General features: G+C 50.3%; 2 protein-coding genes across 3 annotated transcripts in view; one reads left to right on the forward strand and one right to left on the reverse strand.

The window, feature by feature from the left end:
• The window catches only part of LOC119567463 (C-type lectin domain family 2 member E-like), a 160,485-nt gene that overhangs the window by 97,336 nt on the left and 35,752 nt on the right, over positions 1 to 27,397 (forward strand). The gene's annotated exons all lie outside the window — the stretch shown is intronic.
• On the reverse strand, positions 3,867 to 15,429 carry LOC102942454 (killer cell lectin-like receptor subfamily B member 1B allele A). Its single transcript, XM_037913330.2, has 6 exons — positions 14,957 to 15,429; positions 8,474 to 8,560; positions 7,574 to 7,741; positions 6,415 to 6,569; positions 5,144 to 5,256; positions 3,867 to 4,036 (listed from the first exon to the last, which is right to left on the reverse strand). The coding sequence occupies exons 1-6, from the start codon at positions 15,042 to 15,044 to the stop codon at positions 3,913 to 3,915; spliced, it is 735 nt and encodes a 244-aa protein (XP_037769258.1). The 5' UTR covers positions 15,045 to 15,429; the 3' UTR covers positions 3,867 to 3,912.

Here is a 27,397-nt window from a genome sequence, read left to right on the forward strand (position 1 = left end):
AATTGAAATACCTTTGAGGTTCTGGGCCCCATGAACTTCACTGAGCAGCCCCCTTTGACACTGTCATACCAGTATCCCCTGTATGGGACTGCCCCCTAGAAACAATTACAAACGATTATTTTAATGTTTGATACTTAGCCATCACATTGTGCTAGACTCTGTAAAATACCGTACTCTTACCATGTGCTGTACCTGTTGTCGTTTGTCTTGCGCTTGTCTAGTCTGTGTTTGTACAGCCCCTAGCACAGCTGAGTCCTGCTCCATGACTGGGGCTAAGTGCCACGGCAGTACAAATGCAATGGCACCGTCGCTCTTTACAGAGCATGGTATGTGCGCCGGTGAGTTCTCTGATGGCTGCTGAGTCCGATGGGCGAGTGACAGTCCAGTCCACAGGTACGACACCCCCACACATTAGCAATGCTCTGATTCTTTCCTCCTCCGATGCCGGTCATCGGAAAGCTTGATCCAGGCCGTCTCTGCCAACCGGCGCGGCATTCTGCGTTCCTTTCCCAATCATCCACCGAGATTCCAAAGGACACTAAGTCAGCTTTGCAAGCATCCCGGAATCTGCCTCTCTTCCTAGACCCTTTGTGAGCGTCAAAGTACTGCAAACTCTTCAGGTGTAGGGGCTGGACTGAGGATGTGGTTGGGGTGCACTGTGCTACGCCTATTCTGTGCTACCTAAGGCCAATAGAGAACAGACTGTAGACTAGAGCAGCCTTGAAGCTGCTCCGATTTACACCAGGGGGCAGGCAGAGCTCTGCACAGCCCCAGAATAGGGGAAGCAAAAAGGGGGGTTAAAACTACTTAAATCCCAGCCTGAGCTGAGGAACGTAGTCACTGGGGATCAGGCCCTGTATCCCCAAAGGGGAGGTGTCGACACATCCAAATCTGTTTACGTGCCATGGTACAATACTGACTCTGTGCTGGGGTGCAGACAGCAGAGGGAGCCAGAGTTCACTCGCAGTTCCTCTTCGCGCTGGGCTTCTGTGATAAAAATACACTTCACGGTCACCAGCTCCCAGCTGCGGTAAATCAGCCATAGCTCGTTAGAGTCCTTAGAGCCAAATCTCCAGCTGGTAGAAGTCAAAGGAGCTGGGCCAGTTAATGCTGGCTGGGGCTATGGCAGTGGTCCCCAAACGTTTTCGGTCGTGCCCCACCCGGCCCCCCTCCTTACCTGGTCCCAGCCCCGCCGGGATTGGGGCTGCAGCTGGGGCCATGGCCGGGGCTGGAGTTGCAGCTGGGACTGCAGCCAGGAGCGGAGCCGGGGCGGGGAGCCAGGGGCAAGGCTGGGGGTGGGGCAGAGCTGGGGGCAGAGTGGGGCTGGGTAGTGCTCACTCCCTGCCCCACGTGGAGGCTGGCCTGGGCCCCCCCCAAACGTTCCTCTGGCCCACCCCACAGTTTGGGGAGCACTGAGCTATGGCCTGGTAATTGTAACTATATCTATAATGAGCAGTTAAGAGGCGCCTTTCACACATGCAGTGGAATAGTGCTAAGTGTTTTTTGTCACCTGATGAAAGCGATATCTGCCCTTTTGTGGTCAGCTGCGCTCCAGAGGCGTCGAAGATCAACTCACAACTTTGAATCACACTTGAAGATGAGCGAGGGTTTTTTTAACCCACTACCTCAGGTGGTCAGAGCTGTCTCTTTGCAAAGATGTTGAAAAACTGTAGCTGTTTCAGAGAACTACAAGAAGGATTTAAGCTCTGGCAACGTGCCGGGCAGTGGATGACATTAAAGAGGTCTGTCTACTTCACTTATCACACACAGCGTTCAGGGGAGACTTGTTCACAGCCTACACGGGAAGAGGATTGCTAATGGAGATCCCGAGTCGAACACACTGAGGCAGAAGAAGATCCCGTGGCTGGAAGCTGAAGCAAGACAAATTCAGACGGCAAATAAGCCGCCCCTTTGTTAACCGTGAGCGGAACTAGCCATCGGAGCAACTTACCGAGGGACGTGGTGGATTCGCCATCGCGTGAGCTCTTTGACTCACGATCGGGTTGGTCTAAGAGCTGTCGCTCAGCCACAAGGATTGGGCTCCGTGCCGGAATCACCGGATGCGATTCTCCGGCCCGTGTTACGCCGGAGATCAGACGAAATCATCGGAATGGCCCTTTCTGGCCTTAAAACTCTACGGCTTTTTTTCCTTCTGTTTCTGGAATTTATATTTAGTTTGGTTACTTTCCCCATTTAACTGTACTTGGTATAACGGCCGAAATCTGCCCCATAGTCCAGTGCCCCTGTGTGTGCATCTGTCCTGTGCCGAGAAGAGGACAACCATTTTTTACAAACCACAACAATTGGCAGGGGATTTAGGCCCAGGCACCGGCTTCCTCATTTCCCTGGGGGTGCTCGACCCCCGCTCCGCCCCAAGGCCCCGCCCCACCCTGTGTCTTCCCGCCCCCGCTCCGCCTCTTCCTGCACCGTTCCACCCCTCCCCCTCCCCGCCTCCTGCATGCCGCTGAGCAGCTGATCCGCGGCGGGCTGGAGTTGCTGGGGGGGAGGGGGGAGGAGCTGATCCGTGGGGCCACCAGCGGGTGCTGAGCACCCTCTGTTTTTTCCCCATGGGGATGCTCCAGCCCCGGAGCACCCCCGGAGTCGGCGCCTATGGACTGAGGCTACTTTAAACTCTCTGGGCCAAATCCTCAGATGGCGTAAGCTGTCATAGCTCCAGCAACATCAATGAACCTTGTGGATAAGACATTGAATTGCAGCCCAAGCGTTCTCCCTCCAGTTCTTGGCTCTGGCCTGGTTTACACTTCCAATGTAAGTTGGCCTAGCGAGGCCTCTCAGAGGTGCGATAAAGCCAAACCCCTGAGCACGGGAGCAAAGGCAGCCTAACCCCCAGTGTAGACACAACTGGGTCAATGGAAGAGTGCGTCTGTCAACCTGCACAGGGAGGTGGAGTTCCTGCACCAAGGAAAAACCCCTCCCGTCGCTGTCGGCTGCGTCTACACTACAGGGTTACACCAGCACAGTTATGGCAATCTCACTATGTTACTATAGTCCCTGTAGTGTAGACACACCCTCTGTTTTACACTTCTGTTGTAACCTTGTAATCACTTAATCACGGGGCCTCAATTCCCCCATTTATTAAATGTAGATAGTAATGTTTGCTCTGTCCAGTTAGGCTTTGATTTTCAGAGGAGCCTAAGAGTTGAATTTCATTGGGATTTGAGCACCTGACACCCTCAGGGGCCTTGGAATCTCAGAGTCTGATTGTAAATTCTCTGGGGCAGGGACTGTCTCACACTGTGTCTGTGCAGCGCCCGGCACAACGGGGCCCTGATCTCAGCTGGGGCCGGGACTGACTCTCGCTGGGTGTCTGGGCAGCGCCCGGCCCAACGGGGCCCTGATCTCAGCTGGGGCCGGGACTGACTCTCGCTGGGTGTCTGTGCAGCGTCCGGCCCAACGGGGCCCTGATCTCTGCTGGGGCCGGGACTGACTCTCGCTGGGTGTCTGTGCAGCGCCCGGCCCAACGGGGCCCTGATCTCAGCTGGGGCAGGGACTGTCTCTCCCTGTGTGTCTGTGCAGCGTTACCGTAATGCACATAATGATGTCCCAGGAATCAATTAATTTTTATACACGGAAAACAATTTTAGAAGCTAAGTGATTTTATAATTTGTAAATCCAGAACCCTTCCAAAGGGCCAGATCCCCCGCTGGTATAAATCGGGGAGAGCTCCACTGGAGTCAATGTGGCCAGACCCCCAGCTGGTTGAAATCAGCCATAACTCCATTTGAATCAGTGGGCCCAGATCCCCGGCTGCTGTGAATCAGTCTTGCTCCACTGACTTCAATGGATCGGCCCAGATTTCCCCTACCTGAGAATTTGTTAGTGGTAATAAAGACAAACACACTTGGTGTTTTGCATTCCGCCTATTCAAACAGAGGTCACCAATCCAGCCAGTTAAATTAGCACAGCTTCCTTTTGGCAAATCCATTTATAGTCAGTGGTGCAGATTTCAGACTGGATCTGATTCTTCTTTAGTGCAGCGCAGCTGTTCTCTTCAGCAGGACCCAATACCGGGAACCTAAGGAGTGAAGGAGACAGTCACTATCGGTGTGTTTAGAGGTGGAGAAGAGCCGCTGTTCTCCTCCCTTCCAGGAGGCTGGGGTTCCAGCCATGATCTTTGGTCTTTCCCTAGATAGGCTAATACGTAAAGCAAGTTGGTATGTTCTGGAGAGCTGTACGTGGTACAGAAACTTGCAGCGAAGTGTTTAATGCGGGTGCTCCTTCCGAGAGACCAACCTTTAGAACCCTGCAAATGTTCCGCTTTTGAAACTTACATGAAAAGTTGAGTCCATTTCAAATTTCAATTAAAAAATGGGGAAGTTTTGATGAAATTTGTGAGATTTTTTTTCTAGAATTGGTTTTTTTCACCAATTATTTGAGGTAGTTGGAACTTTTTCAGTTTTGAACCTGATCAGCTTTGGAATTCTGAAATCTCAAATGTTGATTAAAAACAAGAAAAGACTTAAAAAAATGTTTCCCCTGTTGTGTAACCAGTTCCAAAGGTGCCGACTGCGTGGGTGCTCCGGGGCTGGGGCACCCACGGGGCAAAAACCACCAGCCACCCGCCAATCAGCTGTTCAGTGGCAGGTGGGAGATGCTGAGGGGAGGGGGCGGAGCCAGGGCGAGAAGAGGCGGAGTGAGGGTGAGGCCATGGGGGAAGAGGCAGAGTGGAGGCAGGGCCTCGGGGTGGAACAAGGGTGGAACACCCACCCAGAAAGAAAAAAATCGGCACCTGTAACCAGTTATGCCAAGGATTGATGAGTCCAGGGTTGCCAACCCTCCAGGATTGCCTGGGAGTATCCAGGAATTAAAGATTAATCTTTAATTAAAGATGATGTCATGTGATGAAACCTCCAGGAGTTCATCCAACCAAAGCTGGCGACCCTAGATGACCGCATGCAAACAGAGACCCTGATTCATTTATGTGTTTGCTTAGGTTTCCTCCCCTGGGTACTGCCATTCACTCCAAAGTGAAACCCATGTGTGTTTGCAAGATTGAGGCCTTTACACTGTAAAATTAATGGATGAAATCCTTCACCAGCAGATTTGCCATTGACTTTAATGGGGATTTCACTCTATATACTTATTGCAGGCTGATGTCAAATACTAATCAGGAATCACTCACAGTGTTCGATTTAACGGGGAATCATCCACCCAGGTCCACTTCCTCCCTGGGGATGTGATGTTGAGTCCAATCCACACCGGATTTTGATTTCCTGGAATATTCTGTATGAACTCCTGTGAAATGGACAAGGTGTCAGAAGGAACAGAACAAGGTAGAATTCTCTGGTTCCTTTGCTCACAATGCAAATGAGACCTGATCTCTTGTTGGGGTTTTGATCATCAATTTCGGTGACAAATCAGGACTAGCTGAAACTCCAATTGAAAGTACTGTAAACATAACAAATTACTTACACTACTAATTAATAACTGAGATTTTGATTAATTTTGTTTAAATTTTTCAATGAACTTCAATAAACATTCTCAATGTGTTTGAATGAAAATTTTTTTACAATTTTTTTGTGCTGGCTTTTTTTAACACAGCTCTAATGAATAATTAGTAACATTTCAGCTCTGGGCAAACTCTTTGCTGTTATCCAGCTACTGCACCTCTTTCCATATAGGGCATGATTCTGTACTGAGCGAACAAACCCTGTGCAACATTGCTATACAGCTGTTACCCAGCTACCCCACCCCAGAAGTAGCCGCATCCCAGTGATAGCTGAACAATCCCTGTCTCCAGTTTGTACTTCATCATTTTAAGACCGTAAAATGCTTTGGGATCTACTATTCATGTATTGATTTCAGTATATTTAGGCTTGGAAAGATCAGATTTTTATTGGTAAATGTCGACTTCACTGTAGACACACAAACTGATGAAAAAATCTTTCCATTGATGATGATAAAAATTTACAGAGAGGCAAAGTAAGAAAAATACTGCTCGAGAAGTTAGCATTTGATTTAAGGATTCTTACTTTGTATATTTTGATGGTTACAAAACTTTACCTTTTTGAATCTCAACATCTACTGTCATTAAATAATTATGGTCGGACCTCCCTGCCCAGTGTCTGTCCCCGCCCCATGATTTCCTACAACCGTGGAAATGTAAAGCAATAAAAATGGATAAAAAATACTTATAACCCATAAGTTTGCATAACTGAAAATTTAAATTGATAAAAAGAATTAAAAATGATTAAAAATAAATGGAGAATATCTGTCAAAATTCTGAAAAAGATGAACATCTTGTTTCACTGTAAAATTTTCCAGCGAAAAATAGAAAAATTGTGAATGAAAATGTTGCTTTCAAAAGTTTGTGGATAGAAAAATAAAAAGGGATTTTTGACCTGCTCTCATTAACAAGGACACAAATACGGTGAAGTTTAGCACATTCTTTACCAGCTCCTCCCGGTCCTGGATCACTAGCAGGTGAGATCCCCTCCGTGAGCAGTCATCACGGCCCCTGCTCCAGTATTGATTCTCTTCAGACAGCCGGTAGCACTTGTCCCTGTGCGGCACCCAGTGCCTGGGGCAGAGTTTGCACCCGGAGCCCTCTGGACGGGGAAATGGAACAGTATCAATAACGGGTCTGATCATTCAAACAGCTCTGACCAGCTTCCCCCGCAGAGACGCACGGCGCCTTCCCACTCAGCGTGTTAGTGAGACAACGTGCAGCGCTTGGCAGAGCTCTGGGGACACCATGGGGTGCTCTGGGGACACCATGGGGTGACCCCAATACCTCCGTGTGCTGCAAGGGGGCACTGTACTGCAGGTTAGTGGAGCGGGGGGCTCAGGAGGGGGCAGTCTCCCTTCACAGCTATTCCTGGCTCCAATGCCCCAGTGCGGCACTGGGGGCACTGTGTTGGGCTATCAGAGGCTCAGTAGGGGGCGCTCTCACCTTGCAGCCACGGCTGACCCTAATGCACCAGTGCAGGGCTAGGGGGCGCTGTGCTGCAGGGCTCAATAGGGAGTACGCTAATGTCAGTCAATGCTGGCCCTGATCTCAGCTGGGGCAGGGACCGTCTCTCGCTGTGGGTCTGTGCAGCGCCCGGCACCACGGGGCCCTGATCTCAGCTGGGGAAGGGACCGTCTCTCGCTGTGGGTCTGGGCAGCACCCGGCATAACGGGGCCCTGATCTCAGCTGGGGCAGGGACTGTCTCTCGCTGTGGGTCTGTGCAGCGCCCGGCACCACGGGGCCCTGATCTCAGCTGGGGCAGGGACCGTCTCTCGCTGTGTGTCTGTGCAGCGCCCGGCACCACGGGGCCCTGATCTCAGTTAGTGCCTCTGGATGCTACACGTGTAATACACAGATCAGCTAAAGAACTGTAAAATCTTATTACACTGTTATGGCTCCAGCTGCCAGGGCTCTGCCCACCCTGACTGGCCACGAGCTGTCGCAGCTGGGGGTGTAGGTCCCTGGCGATATTACAGAGGCTCCGGAAAGGAGGGATGGGACAGAGAGGGGGTGGGACAGAAGGTGTCTCGGGTTTATGTAAACATCAGGGTGTGTAGCAGTGAGGGCGAGTGACGGGCTGGATGCAGGATGCGCGGGGGTTACCTGCTGAGCTGGTTTCCACCCCACACAGCTTTCGCTTCAGGCAGGATTGGAAATCCTCCAATCTACGGTGGTACGGTGTTGTGTTTCGATTGATCTCACAGGAATCACGCTTCTCCGAGGTCTGCGGCATGGGTGCCGTCTGGCGATTCTGGGATGGGCGCTGGGAAACTTCAAGATAAATAGAAGCCAAAAATTGGAGAAGACGAGGCCAGATTCCAGCTGGTGTCGATCAGCCGTAACTCCACCCACAGGCACTGATTTTTGGATTTCCCACAGGGTGCTCCGCCCCCGCTCCGTCCTGAGACCCCGCCCTCACTCCGCCTCTCCCCCCGAGGCCACACCCTCAAGCCGCGCCCTCACTACGCCTCTTCTTGCCCCCACTCCACCCTCTTCCCCAAGATCCCCCTACCCCATCCCCTCTCCCTTCCTCTACCCGCTGTCCCCTGTCCCATCACCTTCTCTTCCCCTGCCCTCCGAACAGCTGATCGGCAGCCAGCCCTGGGGCCAGGCCGAACCACGGTGGCTGGTGGCTGCTGAGCCCCCCCCTATTTTTTTTCTGTGGGTGCCTGAGGCCCGGAGCACCCCTGGCGTCAGCACCTATGGCTCCATTGGAGTCCATGGGCCAGATCCCAGCTGGTGTGAATCGGCCGCAGCTCCATTGGAGTCAATGGGCCAGATCCCCAGGTGGTGTAAATCAATGACACTATGGCAATTTATAGCAACTGAGAATCTGGCACAGTTGTCCCAGAATCACAAATGTCAATGCTAGAAGCGACCTCCTGTATCTCCCAGGCCAGAGGCCGCCGCTCAGCGATTCTCACCTTGAGCCCCACAATGTGTGCTGAGTTCCCGCTGCGTTGCTGGGCTGCAGCACAAAACCCACAGCCGGGGGCTACTCACCCAGGACAGCCAGGACTATCACAGCTCCCAGCAGGACGATGTTCCCGGCGCAGCCGACCCGATGCCAAAGCGGACACTGCAGACAAGCTGCAAGAAGCAAGGGGGGAAATGCAGAGCCGGTTTGCATGCACCAGGGGAGATAACTGTCTGTGGTGCATCCCACACCCATTGACATCTGCAAGGCGACGTCTCTGCCTTTTAACACACTGGCCTGGCCTGTTTGCAGATCTCGCCTGTCAGTGGAAACAAGCCCCCTTGTTTGACTGGGGCTAGCTGAGCAAATTGCTTGCAAAAGTCTCTGAGACAGAGGTGGAGAAGACACTGCTCTTCTCAGCTCAGCAGCTCAGGAAACCCACTGCCGGAAATGTGTGTGTGAGGGGGGATGTGAGCGTGTGTTAATGATCATACAGAGATACAATGAACTGGTGTAAACCATCAGCTCTGATTTCAGAGTAACAGCCGTGTTAGTCTGTATTCGCAAAAAGAAAAGGAGGGACTTGTGGCACCTTAGAGACTAACCAATTTATTTGAGCATGAGCTTTCGTGAGCTACAGCTCACGTCATCGGATGCATACTGTGGAAACTGCAGAAGACATTATATACACACAGAGACCATGAAACAATACCTCCTCCCACCCCACTCTCCTGCTGGTAATAGCTTATCTAAAGTGATCATCAAGTTGGGTCATTTCCAGCACAAATCCTTTGTATATAATGTCTTCTGCAGTTTCCACAGTATGCATCCGATGAAGTGAGCTGTAGCTCACGAAAGCTCATGCTCAAATAAATTGGTTAGTCTCTAAGGTGCCACAAGTACTCCTTTTCCATCAGCTCTGAGTAGATATCTAAACTGAGATGGGACGGCCGTTCATCTCGTCTCACCTCCTGCAACACACAGGGCTGGGAATTTCACCTGGGATTTCCTGCCTCGAGCCTGGCAATGCGTGGTCGGACGAAAGTGTGCCACAGAATACATCGATGAGTGACACACGTATGCAGGAGGCATCATCCTCTAAGGGATTCCTTTGTGCTGCCATCCTGGTTTAGAGAGAGGGAGGAGCTGTTGGACCCAGAGCAGAGAGACCAACACTCTCCTTGGTTGTGAAGCCCACAAAAAAACTTGACAATGGCTTGGCTGAGAGTGCAGCCACCACAGCTCATTATGGGCTCGTTGTTCTCCCGTATCCGTCTGTCTGTCACCTTCTGTTGTCTCTTGTCTTAGGCCTAGATTGGAAATGTCATAGGGCAGGGCACTGCCTTTTTATCCCGGGTTTGTACAGCCCCGAGCACAACAGGGTCCTGGTAAACGACTGGGGCTTCTGGAGGCCATGCTAATACAAATAATAATTAAGTGACTTGACTGAGGTCACACCATGGAGTCAGTGGCAGAGCCAAGAACCGAAACCAGGTTTCCCACGTGCTAGTCTGGTACCTTAGCAACAAGGACATCCAGCCAAAAGAGGCACTTGAACTGATACACTGGAGCGGGACTGCCTCTGGATGGTGACTCAGCGAAAGCTCTGCTCCCTCGGTGGTTCAGAGCCATAGCTGATTGGTTTAGGGACTAAAAATTCGTTGCTGTTTTTTATCCCCTCTAGGAGTCAGCCCGACTCTAGAAGGAACTGGAGTCGGTAACAGAATTCTGTCCTCCTCAGGAACTCACCTGGCTCCGTTTCTGTAGCAGCTGAGCGCCGCATCGTAACCCGGGAAATATTTACCCTCCCTGCGCTGCTCTGAGACAGGGCAGCACCATTATCCCCACCTTGCGTGGATACCAAGGCCAGAAGGGACCTTTGTGATCATCTAGTCTGACCTCTAGATAGCACAGGCCCGAGACCTGCCCCACAATAATGCCTTCAGCGGAGCTGTCAGAAAAACGTCCCAGCTTGATTTAAAAACGGTCAATGATGGAGAATCCCCCGTGACCCTTGGTAAATTGTTCCATGGGTTAATTACTCTCCCTGTTATAAATGCACACCTTATTTCCCACCTGAATTTGTCTAGCTTCAAGTTCCAGCCCTTGGGTTGTGTTAGAGCTTTGCGAGACTGAAGAGCCCGTCATTAAATATTTGTACTGACAGCCTGGGATCAAGTCACCTTCTCTTTGTTACGCTAACTAGATGGAGCTCCTGGAGTCTCTCACTGTAACACGGGTTTCCTAACCCTTTAATCGTTCTCGTGGCTCTTCCCTGACCCCTCTCTAGTTCATTAACCTCCTTCTTGAACGGCACGCACCAGCCCTGGCCGCAGGAGCCCAGCAGCGCTTGTACCGGGGACAAATACAGAGGTAATAGAACGCTGCCCTGTCTCTCCACGCCTGCTTACAGGTGGGAAACAGAGGCACGGAGTGATGGAGGGCCAGCTTTCCTAAGGTATTTAGGCACCTAAGAAACCAGGCCGGGTGTGATTTTTTTAAAGCCTTTAAGTCCTGCTGAAGCCAGCTTGCTCAGGCACCTAAGTACCTGTGGAAGTCGACCCTACGTGCCTAGCGCAAGACGACGCAGGGTGTGTGCAATAAAGGACTTAAACGCAGGTCTTCCAAGTGTCCTTCCCCCTGGGCCTCCCTGCTCCTTCCTCTTGGTCTCAGTACGTGTCGACCGCACTCCAGTCGGGCAATGTGATGGCAGAGGAGGGCAGAGCCGTACCATATACTGTGACCCACTGTGTATTGCTCTCACCACGCCCACAGCCGGCATGAAATCGTTGTCTGTGCAAAGTAAAGCTGCAGTTACTCCGCACCGGGGTCAGAGGCAGATTTACAGTAAAACACAGGGTGCCCTGGCACGGGGCCCCTCCCAACGACAGAGGGCCCCAGGGCGGGGCAGCTGCGGGGGCAGAAGCTTGGTCCTGGCGGCTCCTGCTGCAGGATCCGCCCCCACCAGCAGCCAAGCTCCCCCCTCCCCTGCCTCTTCCCCATCTCCTCCCCCAAATGCGCTGTGGCCCCGCCCCTTCCCCTCCCTCCCAGCGCTTCCCCTGCCGCCAAACAGCTGTTTGCCAGTGCTCAGGTCACTCTGGGGGGAGGGGGAGGGGGCGGAGCGGGGCCGCAGTGCGCTTGGGGGTGGAGGGGGAGAAGAGACAGGGGTAGGGCCTTGGGGAAGGGGGTGGAATCAGGGCAGGGCGGAGCAAAGGCGGGGCCCCCGCGCTCCCCCTACACTTTTCCCCCCATCCCTGTGCCGTGAGCTGCTCAGGGCTGGGGGCTTGGGTGGGGCAGTGGGCGGGGAGCACCTCCCCAGTCCCAGCCCACACCCCCAGCCCTGAATCCTGCATCCCCCTCAGCCCCTGCCCTCCCTGATGACTGCACCCTCCCACATCCCCCCCACCCCTCGCACCAAATGGGAGCTCCTGCACCCCGCCCCCACATTCCCACCTGCACCCCTCGCACCAAACAGAAGCTGCCCCAGGTAAGCGCTCCACACCCCAACCCCTGCCCCAGCCCTGAGCCCCCTCCCGCATCCTAACTACTGGCCAGACCCTGCACCCCAACCCCCAGCCCGCTCCTGTACCCTAACTTCCTCCCAGAGCCTGCACCCCCAGCCCTGAGCCCCCTCCCGCACCCTAACTCCTGGCCAGACCCTGCACCCCAACCCCCAGCCTGCTTCTGTACCCTAACTCCCTCCCAGAGCCTGCACCCCCAGCCCTGAGCCCCCTCCTTCACCCTAACTCCTGGCCAGACCCTGCACCCCAACCCCCAGCCTGCTTCTGTACCCTAACTCCCTCCCAGAGCCTGCACCCCCAGCCCTGAGCCCCCTCCCACACCCTAACTCCTGGCCAGACCCTGCACCCCAACCCCCAGCCTGCTTCTGTACCCTAACTCCCTCCCAGACCCTGCACCCCCAGCCCTGAGCCCCCTCCCACACCCTAACTCCTGGCCAGACCCCGCACCCCAATGGTTTTTTACATTTTTTTTTTATACAGTGCTCTTATCCAAAGCACTTTACACTAGTTGGCTAACGGTACAAACAGTATTTGGGAAGATCACTACGTGGGCCGTCGAGACCCTCGGCGATTTTCAAGTGGTCTGTGAAAAATAAGTTAGGCTACAAGAACAATCAAGGTCCCTCCCTTTATTCTCATTTACTTCCTATTACTTATAGGAGGAGGATGAAGAAGAAAAGAATGAAAAAGAGGGTCCGGGGGGTGGGGAGATCAGAGCGAATGTTCTTTTTCTTGGCTGCGTCCCAAGGAGGGGCCCCAAGAATGAAGCTGAGCACAGGGCCCCACTAACTGGGGTCACATTTTCCTCAGCGCTCAGGGCCAGATTTGCAAGGCGTCAGGACCCACAATCAGGGCTCGGTGTCTGAGGGGACAGCTTTCCAGATGTTCCCAGTCCAACAGCAACGCCGGCTATGACGGTCTATGGGCGGGTTTCCAGAGATTAGCACCCAATGCGCTGGGCTCCCCTGAAACCCTAGCCACTGAGCTGGGTGCCCACACGAAAGCTGAGATCCCCTGCAAATTTGGTCCCACGTGCGGTGCTGAGCATTGTGGGAAAATAAATAAATAAATCAAGGCATAAAGGCCAGATGCTCGGCTGCTATAAATCAGCAAAGCCCTGTAGACCCCAGTGACGACAGGATTTACACCAGTGCCAATCTGTCTCTTAGACTGCGACTGGTTTGCAAGAGTTCAGAGACACTGTCTCGTTTACCAGCCCAGAAACAAGTCAAAGCATTACGCTGACCTTCTCCTACCGGCTAGAGCAGTAGTTCCCAAACGTTAACAACCTGCAAACCCCTTTTACTAAAATGTCCAGTCTCACGAACCCCCTCCTAAAAATGAAAATTTCCCGGGATTTTCTCCTTTACCTGAGTATAAATGATAAAAGCAGCGATGTTGGAAATATACAGTTTGTTTTTATGACATGCTTACTACTTATTATAAATTATTATTGATCATTACAGTATTTTTATTCCATTATGAAAATGGCAACACTCTTCCAAGATCGCACTTTCGTAGCTTGTATCACTTTGATTAAGCCTGTTAGAAGACAAGGCTCCTCTGTTTCATCAAGGAGTATCAGACGTGTTGTGAGTTCAGTCCTTGAGGGGGCCACTTAGGGATCTGAGGTAAAAATTGGGGATTGGTCCTGCGTTGAGCAGGGGGTTGGACTAGATGACCTTCTGAGGTCCCTTCCAACCCTGATATTCGATGAGTCTATGTTAATGTGAAACAGCGTGAAGGGATTTAAGAAGCCAACTCAAAGAGTTCCTCCTACACAAGCATTCAGATCTTGAGCAGTCCAGGCAAACGACGGACGTTACAACAAAGCTTGCACTTGTTCTTCATCATAATTTTAAAAACAATATTAGCTGCCTATTTAATTTTAAAAACAGCAAAAAATATCCCCCTCCCTTTCCATTTCTTCTAAGGAGTCTTGAAGTTTAAATCACCTCAGTGTGATAGATATGCTTGCTTTCATCTGCTTAGCTCTTGGAAGTCCAGGGGCTCCGGGCTGCTGGCCCGGCGCTGCCCGGGGTTCCTAGGGACAGCTCTGTTTGCCATTAGGGAATCTTTTCCCAAGAGCCCCCTGTAACATTTCGCAAACCCCCAGGGGTTCACGAACCCCAGTTTGGGAACCACTGGCCAGAGGAACCTAAACCCAGACCCCCAGCTGGTGCAAATCAGCTGAAACGCCACCGTAGTCTACAGAGCTGATTTGCACCTGTTGATTATCTGGCCCTGCATAGTGATGCTCAGACAAAAATCAGTGTGAAGGTGGAGTGCATATTTTATCCTTAATTTAATGGTAAACGCATTCCAGGGGTGTTATAATCATCCTACCACCAAGCACTGCCCCAAAATTGAGAGTTAAGGTTACCCTGAAAAGGAATCTTGGTCTGGAAATGCACAATTGAGGCAGCCACACAATTTACATCTGCCCTGTAGCGATGCCATGAAATAAATATGCAATTAGGATGAACACACGTTAGCATTTTGAATGCTGGGTTTGATGAAGCTGATTTGAAAAAGACATTAGATTGTCTTCAGGTTATTTTCTTTCATAGAGTCAGGGTTTGTTTCAGATCTCAGTGACCCTGTTCCAAATCCGGAGTGACTCCACTGCAATGAATTGAGTCAGGGCTGGATTCTATCTCATGACCCTGTTCCAAATCTGGAGTGACTCCACTGCAATGAATTGAGTCAGGGCTGCATTCTACTCTCAGTTACCTTGTTCCAAATCCAGAGTGACTCCACTGCAATGAATCGGGTCAGGGCTAGATTTTGACCTCAGTGACCAGAGGTAAATCCAGAGCAACCCCTCTGAAGTCAGTGGAGTTAGGACCAAATTCTGATCTCCGTGACCCTGGTGTAAATCCGGACTTAATGCATTGAAGTCAGTGAAGCTATGCCCGCTTGCACCAGATGGGGATCTCACCCCTCGTGCATTGCTAATATTTATCAACATTACAGTCACAAAAATGGAATCCCAGCCTCCCAAAATCCACACCCCTGAAAAAACGCCACAAAGTAAAAGGCACTCACTGTGATGCTGAGCCGGGGCCGACGTGTGGCTGGGCAGAGAGCCTGCCGGGTGGTTTAGATAAGTGTAGATTATTCCCTCGTCAGCCATTGCCAGCAAAGGTCACAGGCAGGGAGCTGGGTGTGAAAGCACCGTCCTTGTGTCTGAGTTAAGATGACTGACACCTCTTCTACCAGGAAATATTGTCTCTGTTGAAATCTGCCCACTTCTGACCACTGCCTGGGCATTCGCCAATGGCTGAATAATTTGTACCTTCTGCCCCAGCTGCTCTTTGAGGGTTGGACGCTTGACTCTACTCAGATTCGATGGCGACTCTAACTCAGTGAGGCAGCAAATCCCAGCCTGGAGCACCAGGCAGAGCCAGTGCAGACAGTCGTGTGTCTAGCTCATGCCCCTCTGCTTTCCTCTGTGCTCGGAGAATCAATGGTCTTTGAGGGGGCTGTCCACAGCAGCCAGCTGTCAAAAGCCTGTGTTCCTTTCTTAGCTCAAGAGGCGGAAATGAGCTCGAAAAGAGGGTGGGTGGACAGTTTTCTACCAAAATGTCTTCTTGGGGGTTTCACTCAAATGACATTTTTTTTGCAGAAAGCAGCCACGTTCCTGGAAAAGTTTGGAATGTTTGTCCCCCAACTAAACCGCCCCCCTCCGCCTCCGAAAAGGAAAGGCTTTGGTCAAAAGATTTTGTGGGGAGGTTGCACAAGAAGTGGAAAGTTTCCACTGAAAATGTGGATGAAACCGTAGGGGGAAAATCATTTCCATCAAAATTTTCCAAGGAAAAACAAACAGCATTTCCCAGCCGTTGAAATCAAACTTTTCTGGCTCGGTTCAACTGCACGGTCCAAGGGGTTGGAAATTGGTGATTGTAATATTCATTATTTGCATAAGGACTTTGGGGCAGTTTTTTCATTATATGTGTGGCTAGGCTTGCGCTTCCTTCACTGCAGAAAGCACCTTAAAAATAGCAGCGTGGATGTTGTCTCAGGCTAGCCGTTCAAGTCCAGGCCTGTCGTCTGCCCTCCCCCCGGGTCTGAGCTGAGGGGACTAGCCCAAGTCCCAGCCACCCTGCCATATTTTGCATGCTAGCTCCCGTGAAACGAGCGTGAGTCTTTGCACAAGCGGCCCTAAGTGGGAGCAGAGACTGGCAATGACCTACTCTCCTGCACGTGCCCCCAGCTCTCCTTCAAATCTCCCGGCTCTTTGACTAGAAGCTGGAGAAAAAGGTCACCCCTCCCTCCCCCATCAGTGAAGTTTTTCTTTCTACTGCAGAAGACCTTTCCAGCCCACCCACTGCTCTGAGTGTGATGCTCCACCCCGGTGACCTACAGTGAGGTTTAGAACCTAGCATGAAAACAGCTGGCGAATGTGGCTGTGAAAAGTGATTAATAGTTTCATGGATTTAAAGGTCATTAGAGCGTCTTGTCTAACATCTGTAACGCAGGCCAGAGAATCGCCATAGTGCAGATGTCGAGTCCACAGCCGCTATTTGAGTCAGAGCAGGGGTTCTCAAACTGGGGGTTGGGCCTCCTCAGGGGGGTCACGAACTGTCAGCCTCCCCCCCAAACCCAGCATTTATAATAGTGTGAATTATAAAAAGAAGTGTTTTAATTTATAAAGCGGGTTGCACTCAGAGGCTTGCTGTGTGAAAGGGGTCCCCAGTATAAAACTTCGAGCACCAAAGTGCTAGAGTGTATCTTTTAGAACATTTAATGATACTTGACAATAAAATATCAGAGTTGGAAGGGACCTCAGGAGGTCATCTAGTCCAACCCCCTGCTCAAAGCAGGGCCAATCCCCAAATTTTGCCCCAGATCCCTAAATGGCCCCCTCAAGGATTGAACTCACAACCCTGGGTTGAGCAGGCCAATGCTTTCAAACCACAGAGCTATCCTTACTTCGCACCGTGCTGAATAGATGTATCGCACAAGGACAGGACTTGTCAAAAGTGAAAGTGTTAAACATTTTGGGGTTGAAAAAAAAAGGCCTTTTCGAAACCAGATCTTCTCACCCATACGTGTATTTTGAGGGTTTTTTTGGACAACAAAATATTTAGTTACTAATCATTTTTTTCTTCCCCCCCTCGTTCCCCCCCCCCTTTTTTTTTCCAGTGGCAAAAGGAAAAAGATCAGGGGTAGGGGTAGAAAGAAGAAAAAATCCAAACAATCCCCCCCCCACCCAAAAAAAAAATGAAAAAAAAATTGAAAATGAAAAAGTTCTAAAAAATTTCTGGTGAAAACTTCGACGCACATGAAAATTTAAATAAATGAAACATTGAAAAACCTTCCAAATGAAGCAGGGTCCATCGATTCGAAGGCCAAATGGCACCACTGTGATCCTCGAGTCCAGGGGCTGTCAATTATTTTAGGTCAACAACCCAATTTCTTGGTCAAGGTCTAGTCAAGGTCCAGACCCCAGAGAAAATAATTTAAAAACGCCCCAATAATGATAATAAATAAGTAAAAAAAAAAAAAAAGATTTCGGGGGTCCGTTCAAAGCATCTGGCGGTCTGGATTTGGCCCGCGGTCCGCTTATTGACTACCCCTGACCTCCAACCTATGTAACACAAGCCATAGACCTCCCTGGAATTAATTCCTCTTTGAACTACAGCTGGGCTTTCAGAAAAAGGACCAGCCTTGATTCAAGAACTTGGAAGCTTTCGTCCATTTTTCCCCTAGCTGTACGCCCTTAGCATGCAATCCGATCCTTGCCCCCACTGCACTGTGGGTCATTTTTGCTCAGGATTGTGGGAGAAATCCCTCCGACCTGGGGAATTGTGGGAAGAGGGAATAATCCCCACGGCTGCATGGAATTTATTCCAGGATTTATTATTATGTTACCGTAGCACCAACAGGGTCCCATTGCTGCTCTACGTACAAATGCTAAGTGACCTGCTGTGAGTGGTTCTCAACCTGCGGCCCGGGGGCTGCTTATGGCCCATGTGCCATCCTCAGGGCCATACACGTAGTATATATACAGTGTGGATGGGATTGCGGCCCACATAACACATAGAGAGCTGCATATGCAGCCCACAATGGTAAACAGGTTGAGAACCACTGCTTCTGTCCTGAAGAGCTTGCAACTAAATAGACAAGACAGCGGGTGGGAGAGGAAACAGAGGTGAACTGACTTGCCGTGGACTGGAGGTCTCGTCTGCACTGAAAACGTATGGCAGCATCGGTGTGTGTCTCAGGGGGGAAATCCATGCCCCTGAGAGATGCAGCTGTACAGACCTAACCCCTAGAGTAGACAGCACGAGGTTGACAGAAGAATTCTTCCACCGCCCTACGTACCACCTCCCGGGAGAACCCCTCCCATTGCCGTAGTGAGCGTCCACACTGCCAGGCTGCAGCGTTTTCCTGGGCAGTGGGCCTGTCCCATTGTCATGTGTGCGGACGAAACGGGGGCTGCTGGAACTCGCCTCAGGGGCATCAAGGTTTGCAAACTGAGCTGCAGCAGGTCACACGTCTGCTAGCAACCTCACGGTCACGCTGGCCCACAGGAAACCGTCTTCGGGCAAGGACGCCGCTGCTAGCTAGGCAGCTTGAGCAGCCCTTCGCACCCACAGGTTATCGCCTCCGGCTCATCGGTCCAGCCCTGCACCGCCCCTGCTGCGTCCTACTTCTGCAGCTGCTGGGACTCTCATGAAGAGCTCCTGCTGCTGCTGGGCGGGGGCAGGGCTGCAGAGCGGTTTGCTGCAGACATGTCAGAGTGGGATGGGCCCCCGAGCCTGACGTCCTGTGTAAGGTGATCTCCCGAGACGACCCGTACCTGCCCACAGTGGGGGGAGCAGAGCGAGGGCGGCGGCTTCAGCAGATGCTCCTGAGCATGCTCCGCCCGCGGGAGCGTGCGCAGAGCTAGCCAAGCAGCAAATCGGGGGGGGGGCGGGGGGCACGTGACCCCACGTGGCCCCATACACACACACATACCTCAGTTGCCAACTTTCCCGCCATAAATAAGCACCCCGACTTTCACAATCAGCCAAAAATCAAGCTAATCGCATCTCAAAACAAGGCCGAAACAAGCCAATCCCTAAGAACCCCAACACTCTGTGTGACTAGATTGCCCCCCGGCGTGCAGTCTGGGACTGTGGTGGCCCGCTGTGCACCCCTGGCTCTCTCCCCCACTTGCCCCTGCTTTTCCCCCCTTGCCCCTGCTTGCCAGGAGCCAATCAAAAAAAAAAAAAAAAGCAACAAGCTGCAACAAGCAACAAGCTAAACAAGCAACAAGCTTCAAGTCAAAAACTAGTCAACAAGTGGATATAAAGCGGATATGTGCGGATTTGCAGGGCTCTAGTCAGAGGTTTGGGGACACTGAGAGCATGGAGTTGCATCCCTGACCCTCTTGGCTAACAGCCACTGATGGACCTGTCGTCCGTGAACTTATCTAATTCTTTTATTCACACCCCTACCTGACGTAGCTACGTCGGCTCTGACTTTTAAGAGCTAGTCGACAGTTCTCAGAGCTAATCTACAGCTGGAGCCCGTCCGGGTAGAGCTTTACTACATTGATAGGACAGGTGCTTCCTCCTTTCTGAGCAGCAGGAGCTAGGGGTTGCTCAGGGGTGTGAGAAAACACATCCTATGGCACCACAACTATGCCAGCCAGACTCCCAGTGCAGACACAACCAGGTCGACAGAAGAATGCTTCCATCAACCTAGCGACCATCGTTCGGGAAGCAGGATGTTCCTACACCGAGCGGGAGAACCTCCTCCATTGGCATAGGCTCCGTCTACACTCTGGGGTTGTGCCAGCACAGCTATGCCAACCTAGCTACACTGGTATAGTCCCTGGTATAGTGTACATACAGCTCAGTTTCCATATCTGTAAAATGGGTGCAACCCTTCCCTCCCTCACTGGAGTGCTGCGGTGATAAACTCCGTCAGCGGTTTTGAGGTGCTGACCTACTGCAGGGATGGGAGACCAGAAGCGGTTAGATTAGGCCTTGATTCGCACAGTGACTCAGCCTGAGAAATGAGACTGGAATTGGTCCTGGCTCCTACCCCAAAGCCTAGTCCATGAAATCACATTACCTCGGCCTGGTCTACATGAAGAAGTTAGGTGGACATAGCTACGTAGCTATCAACACAGCCCTCGGTGTAAACACAGCTTGGTCGATGGAAGAAGTCTTCCGACCCCTTCCATTGGTGCGTCTACACTACAGTGTTATACCAGCCCAGCTACGCTGATGTAGCCATGCCAGTATAGTCTCCGTAGTGTAGCTATATCCTTAGCAGCTGCTCTCTGATGCTATCCACCCTTCTGTGCTTTTCAGGGGGATAACAAACTGGAGGAGGAGAACTTCTTTGCAAACTCTAAGGCAGCTCTTCAGCATCTGCTGCCCTATTGGAACAACAAGGAGCGCAAGTGATAAGGGACATGGAAAGACTTCAACATCAAAAGTATTTGAGGGGAGATGGAGGGAACACAATAAATGTACACAGGATTGATGGAATAGATTGGGCACTGCTATTCTACCTGTCTCATGACACAAGAACAAAGCCATATTCTGTGAAAACTGAAAAGGGGCCACATTCAAAACCAATTCAAGGAAATACGTCCACACACAGTTAGCCTGCGGAACCCATTGCCACCAGATATAACAGGCCCCAACAGGATTTAGGGACAGGGAATCATGATGCCAGCTCTGGAAAAAGAGAGTGCTATGTAATAGATAGAGCAGGAGAGGCTGGAATCTCAACCTCTGGGCTCTATCCCCAACTCTGGGAATTCAGTGGGATCTAGTGTGTGGTGTTATTCTTAAATCTGTTAAATGGCTCTCTCCGTGAACAAAAGAGGCGTCGAACTGGGAATAGTGACCAGATGCTGGACTTCATGAGTTCCAGTCATTGCACAGAATAAAAGGGTTAAATAGATCATAGCTGCTTATGTTTACACACGAGTATGGTTGTGTATTTATTACAACGCTGGCCACGCTCCCTCCATTGGTGCATAGTCAGACCCTGCCCCCTAGGGGTGACAAGCGGATAAAACAGTGAATGGATCCTGCAATAATTCTCTCCAGTGGAGATAAAGCTGAATTGTCCGGCTCTGAGTTTTCTGCTATACAACGTGATTAGTGAATTTTCTTGTCACTTTAGCATGCGGCTGGGGGTGGGGAGGAGGGCAGGAGATGGAGACAGGGAACGACATTCACAGGGGTTATGACATGACACTGCTAGAAATAGCAGGCCTTTTTTGAAAATTTTTGGTCTACCATTTCTTTCCAGTGAAGAATGGCTTTCAACCCAAACAAACCTGTTCCCAGCGAATTTTTGCTTTGGTTAAAATTTGCTGGGTTTTTGTTGAAACGACAGAAAACAAAAGCCAAACAGTTTCCCACAAAAATTGGGGTTTTTTCCCCCTTGAAAAAGTGGAAATCAGACATTTTTTAGGAAAAAAATTCCATTTTCAATACAAAAAACATTCAGGTTTTGAAAACTAAAGCGAATCAATTTTTTTTCCTGAAAACAGAAAATATTTTTACATAAAAAATTCTGTTCCTAAGCAGGGACTGTCTCTCGCTGTGTGTCTGTGCAGTGCCCGGCACAACGGGGCCCTGATCTCAGCTGGGACAGGGACTGATCTCAGTTGGTCCTGATCTCAGTTGGCTTCACATTAAAGCACGTGCTTAAATCCTATGGATTCAACATTAAGCATATACTTACACACTTTACTGAGTAACTGGACTCAAGAGCTTGAGATTGTGGTAGAACTGGGACTAGAACCCAGGACTTCGCATTGTTCTCTTTATCCACTGAGGATGGGACAAGAAGTAATGGATTCAAATTGCTGCAAGGGAGGTTTAGACTGGACATTAGGAGAAACTTCCTAACTGTCCGGGGAGTTAAGCACTGGAACAAATTACCTAGGGAGGTTGTGGAACCTCCATCATTGGAGAGTGTTAAGAACAGGTTAGACACACACCTGTCAGGGATGGTCTAACTCAGTGTTTCCCAATGACCGGTCCATCGTGGACCAGCATCGGTCCCTGAGATGGACCTGACACAGCTACAAACCGGTCCCTGGCATCAAAAAAGGTTCAGAAACACTGGTCTAGACAATACTTAGACCTGCCTCAGTGAAGAGGGCTGGACTCGATGACCTAGTGAGGTCCCTTCCAGACATGCATTTTTATGATTTCTAGGATTTCCTGTTCTATTTCCTAACCCCTGCGATATGAAACTAAAACTACCAAGAGTGCATAGCTTCCTCCTCTGTTATTGGTAATGACAGCTTGGATGTTATAAGGCTTCCCACAGATAGATTAGTCAACTGACACTTGACTAAAAATAGTGTGGCCTTGAAACACCCTTTTCTGCCCACCACAAACTACCCTGGGGCTGCCTTGTTTACTTCTCTCTTCTTCGTCAGAATTTCTGATTGTCTCAGGGTTCTTTTAAAAGGCCAGCCAGGCGCTACACTGACAAGTGATCAAGAAAATTCTCTCAGTCAAATGAGCATCTGTCTATTTACAGCTACTTCCGGTCAATCTAAACCCAATCCTAATCTGTTTAAATCTATTTCACCTCAGTTTAATCCTACTAAGGACAAGTCTAAACCTAAAGTGTCCATTTATATCCGGCTCATCTAAATCTAAAGAAATGTGCAGATTACACAGTAATTGGGAAGTGGTAAATAACCAAAAGGACACATCACTGGCTCAGGGCGATCTAGAGCGCTTGGCAAACTGGGTGCAAACAAACAAAACGTGTTTTAATACGGCTTAATGTCTACATCTAGGAACCAAGAATGCAGGCCAGGCTTACAGGATGGGGGACTCTATTCTGGGAAGCAGGGACTCTGAGAAAGATTTGGCATTCGCCATGGATAATCAGGTGAACACGAACTCCCATTAATACATTTTAATCTAATGTTAATCCATTTAAACACAATGTATTTCAATTTAATCTGTCAAATGGTGTTATATTCTATTTTAAATGACAGGTTTCAGAGTCGCAGCCATGTTAGTCTGTATTCGCAAAAAGAAAAGGAGGACTTGTGGCACCTTAGAGACTAACCAATTTATTTGAACCTAATTCTAATCAGATCCATTAAAATCTAATCTATATCTATCTACTACTAATCTATAATCAATTTACATCTAAATCTAATCAATCAAACCCCAATATAATTAATTCTGATTATTTATCGCTATATCGAAATCTAATCTAAGCATTTATTCTACATTCACCACCCTGCTGCCGGATTCAGACCCTAGCTCGGAATAGGATTTACTCGTTAATTTTGTTCCTTGTGCCATCTGCCTGTGTCATAGCAGAGCTGCAGGATACGTGTGATAAAACATTAAAGCATCTAAGTGTCCTTCTCTTTATGGTGAAAGCTGCCAGAACTGGATGACAGGAGCTTTATCATCCTGTTCAAGGGGATATTTCATGATCCTGTCACTATCCCTGCATCCGAGTAACATAAAGTAAATACAGCGTAGGCAGAATAACCAAGACAACAGGAAATGTAGGCTTTCACCCCGTGCCCCTTGAAGTCCCTGAAAGGCTCCTGTTGCATGCTCCGGGATATGGGACAACCCTTTGGTACATATGCGTAAGAAACAGATTAGCTCTGAAACTTACCTGGCAGGCTCAGAACGATCACAGCCCACTTCAGGGCAATGTTTTCTGAGAACGAACCCCCTGCCGTGATTTTATACCAGCGAAGAGTCAGGGAAGAAGCTGTAGAATTTAAACCACTGGTGACACCTCGTCGGTGGTTGTTGAGTGGCGAGCTGAAATCAGTGAAAAAATCCACTAACCTTGGGTATGTCTACACAGCAAAAGCAGTGTATGGGTTACCCAAACTAAGCTAGCTTGAATCCATCAAGGGTGGCTGTCATGGGGGATACCAGACCCTCTGAGGCCCCCTGCTGAAGACCTTGCGGCCCTGCCACACCACGGCCCAGAAAAGGGCAGTGGAGAGAGTCCTCCAAGCTGCCTAGAGCGGCTGTGTGGGACACAGCCAATCAGGGCCCAGCAGGCTAGTATAATAGGAGCTGCAGGGCCAGGGTGAGTTCAGTTCCTTGGTGGAGCTGGAGGAGGGCGGCTGGCGTGTGGCTGGCTGCGGGAGCGGCAGGTCCTCGGACAGGGCACTGCTGCCAGAGCAAGAAGGAGCTGTGGGCTTGTGGCTGGGACTTCATCATGGCAAGGGCGGTGATGTTGTGGGGCTGCAGGGAAATGGCCCAGGGAATTAGAGCAGTGGTGCAGCTTAGCTAAAGGGATACAGCGGATGGCTGCTACCTACAGGGTCCCTGGGCTGGGACCCGGAGTAGTGAGCAGGCCTGGATCCCGCCCCCACATGAGCCCCAGGGGGAAGTGGCCTGACTTTGCGGCATCCCGGAACGGGAACTGACCCCTTTAGTGGCCCAGCAGGAGAGCTGAGGCCTGAAACGAGGTGAAGACATTAACTCTAAAGGGAAGTCCTGGAGTATGGCCCGATACCAGGGCTGGGACCACTGATAGACCACGGGACTAATTAAGGGCCTAAGCCCAAGAAGGGCTACAGGGAAAGAAAGTGCAGGCCCACACACACTCCACCAGGGGGCGCTCCATTAGAGTGCACCCCATTATAGTGGGTAACAATCACAATTAAGATAGCCCAGCGCAGCCTTCAGTGCTGGCTAGAGAGCCTGAGCTAGGCCCTGGGTGTGTACTCAGCTTCTAGCTCATGCTGAAACCGGAGCTGCTGCTGTTTTCACTGCTAGTGTTAAACCCAAGCTGGCTGGATCCAGCTAACTGCAACTAGGTGTGCTGGGGGGGGGTTGGGTGGGGGGAGGGGTGCTGTTGCACCACCTGGCTTGAAGAGGTTTCCATCGGTTTCGTTCAATGGCTCTCAGCACCCCCATTGTACAAACTGTTCCTGCGGCCCTGGGATGATGTGTTTCTGCTCCTGCTTGCTGGACAGATTTCCATCTGGTGCTACACCGCAGACCACTGGACGAATTCGGTCCAGCAAAATTGGAGAGAGCAAAGACAGCTGGCCCAGAACAGAAATGAAAATCCACTGGGGACCCATGGAACGGATTATTAAATGCCGGGCTTGCAAGGATATGCCCATTTGTAGACCGCGGCTTCTGGTCCCAGAGAACCAGCTTGGTGTGACGGGACCACATCGTCTTGGAAACCTGGGATGACAACCAGGGGCTGCTGAACTTCAGAATGAGAAAGCAGACCTTCATCGAGTTGAGCAAGGAGCTCGCACCAGCCCTCCAGTGCCAGACCACTTGTTTTTGCTGATGCATATCGATTCAGAAGCAGGTGGCTATCACCCTTTGAAAGCTGGCAACACCTGACAGATACCGGTCAGCTGCAAACCAGTTTGGAATTGCGAAGTGGCCTGTTGGCAGTGATTAAACAGGTGTGCCAGGATTTTAGTACTGTGAGCTATCCACGGGGGGCTGAAAGTCTTTGACATTATAGCAGGATTTCAGTAGACAGTTTTCTGAACTGTGCGAGGGCCATTGACGGAACACACATCCCTGTACTTTGCCCACTGAAAAGGGCCAGTCAATTCATGAACCGAAAAGGTTACTATTCACGGTTCTTCAAGGCTTAGTGGACCACAGGGGTCAGTTCATGAACACCATCCTTGGACACATGGGAAAGGTCCATGATGCCAGGGTGCTCAGGAGGTTAGGATTGTACCACATGGGGGAAAAGGGATGTTATTCCCCAGAAATGATGCGATTATGCATAGAGTTTCTGTGCCAACGTTTATTTTGGGAGACCCTCTCATACCTGCTCCTATCATGGCTCACAAAGCCATACCCTGACATCACCGACCAAAGACAAAGGGAATTCAACTACAGATTGAGTAGCTGCCGAATAGGAGTGGAGTGCCCTTTTGGGCATCTGAAAGCCCGTTGGCGATGCCTCCGGACCCATCTGATTGCCAGTGTGACCAATCCGGATCATCCCAGCATGCTGTGCTTAGCAAAATGCAGATGAAGCTAAATGGAAATATTTCCACAGTGAGTAGGCACAGGACAGAACTTCTTTCCAAAGCCAGACCCCACCTGTATGCATACTGCTTCTGGTTCCTGATGGTCCAGAGAAATTCGTGATGCTGTGAGCTTGAACATCATGGAAGAGTGAGGAGCTGAGCTAGCAGGTGACTTGGGGCTGTGGCAAGGCACAGTATTGTGATGCTGTGGTGGTGCTGAAAAAGCTCAATAGACCCTTACAGCACACTTGTGTAACAACATACTTCGGTGGGTTTCAATCCCCTGCAGCTGATGGTAGTGTACTAAATGAAAGCAGACAGCTGTGGGAGGTCTTCACAGTTAACACCTTTGGATGTGGCTTTGTGCTAAGAAAACTGTTGACGTACTTTAACACCGTAACGTTTTTGTTGGACGTTCACTGTTCTGTTCTGAGGTGGTTTATGGGAGCATTTAAGTATTATTAAAGTAATTCAGAAACAGTCCTGTAAGGGTTGGTGAGTGACTTCACACACTCCTTCCTCACCGTTATGTCTGACCAAGACCTTGTCTACACTGCAGGTTACACTGGAATACCTTACGTTGTAATAATCCACACCCTGGAGGGACATAAGTTATACTGACACAAGTGCCGGTGTGGACAGTGCTATGTCGGTGGAAGAGCTTCTCCCACCAAAATAGCTACCCCTCTCGCAGAGGCAGGAGTTATTAAATCAGTGGGAGAGCTCTCACCCCTCGGCTTAGAGAGTTTCTGCCACAAGCACTTCAGTGGTACTGCTCTAAGTGCCGCAATGTAGATGTAGCCACAATTGCCTACAGCTCTTACGAAGTTCTACGCATGATTACTCTCAGGGTGTGACTCCTCCCACACCTGTGTGTGGTAACTATTTGGTGGGGGAGAGAGGGGAGTCATAAAAAGCTCGGTCTCAGATATCTTCATTGTTTCTTTACTTTTGCTTTCTTTGTCTGTGTCATCCGTGCATTGTGGGACAGCCCTGGAGGACTAGCGATATCCATGACCTGGTACATTCCCCTTCCCGCTGTCCTTGGTGCATGATGGAACACGTATGGGGCCAGGCCTCAATAGAGGCATGAACATACCCACACCCCTTATATGTGCTAGCATTCACGCACTTCACTCTCCTTCAGGAGCATGTCTCAGGAGCTCAGATGTGGCTGATCAAGGTTTAGGGCACAACAATGCATAAGTAACTGTGTACAAAGTGTATATGCACCCTTATTGTATCATTGTATAGTACTGCCTATCCCTCTTCTATCAGTAGGGGTCATCATTTGTCTACATGTTGTTCCTACTCTAGACAGGTTTCAGAGTAGCAGCCGTGTTAGTCTGTGTTCGCAGAAAGAACAGGAGGGCTTGTGGCACCTTAGAGACTAACAAATTTATTTGAGCATAAGCTTTCGTGAGCTACAGCTCACTTCATCGGATGCTCTAGATAGTATCTCTTTTTGTGTCAAGCTAGCTATCCCATTTAAGCAGGGA

The sequence above is a fragment of the Chelonia mydas genome, chromosome 14 (assembly GCF_015237465.2).
Source record: "Chelonia mydas isolate rCheMyd1 chromosome 14, rCheMyd1.pri.v2, whole genome shotgun sequence".
NCBI classification, from domain to species: Eukaryota; Metazoa; Chordata; order Testudines; family Cheloniidae; genus Chelonia; species Chelonia mydas.

Coding starts and splice junctions, on each gene's coding strand:
- LOC102942454 (XM_037913330.2), bottom strand. CDS start 15,044: ATGGCTGACGAGGGAATAATCTACACTTATCTAAACCACCCGGCAGGC. Junction 8,561..14,956: donor GGCCCCGGCTCAGCATCACA/GTGAGTGCCTTT, acceptor TGCTTCTTGCAG/CTTGTCTGCAGTGTCCGCTT. Junction 7,742..8,473: donor GATAGTCCTGGCTGTCCTGG/GTGAGTAGCCCC, acceptor TTTATCTTGAAG/TTTCCCAGCGCCCATCCCAG.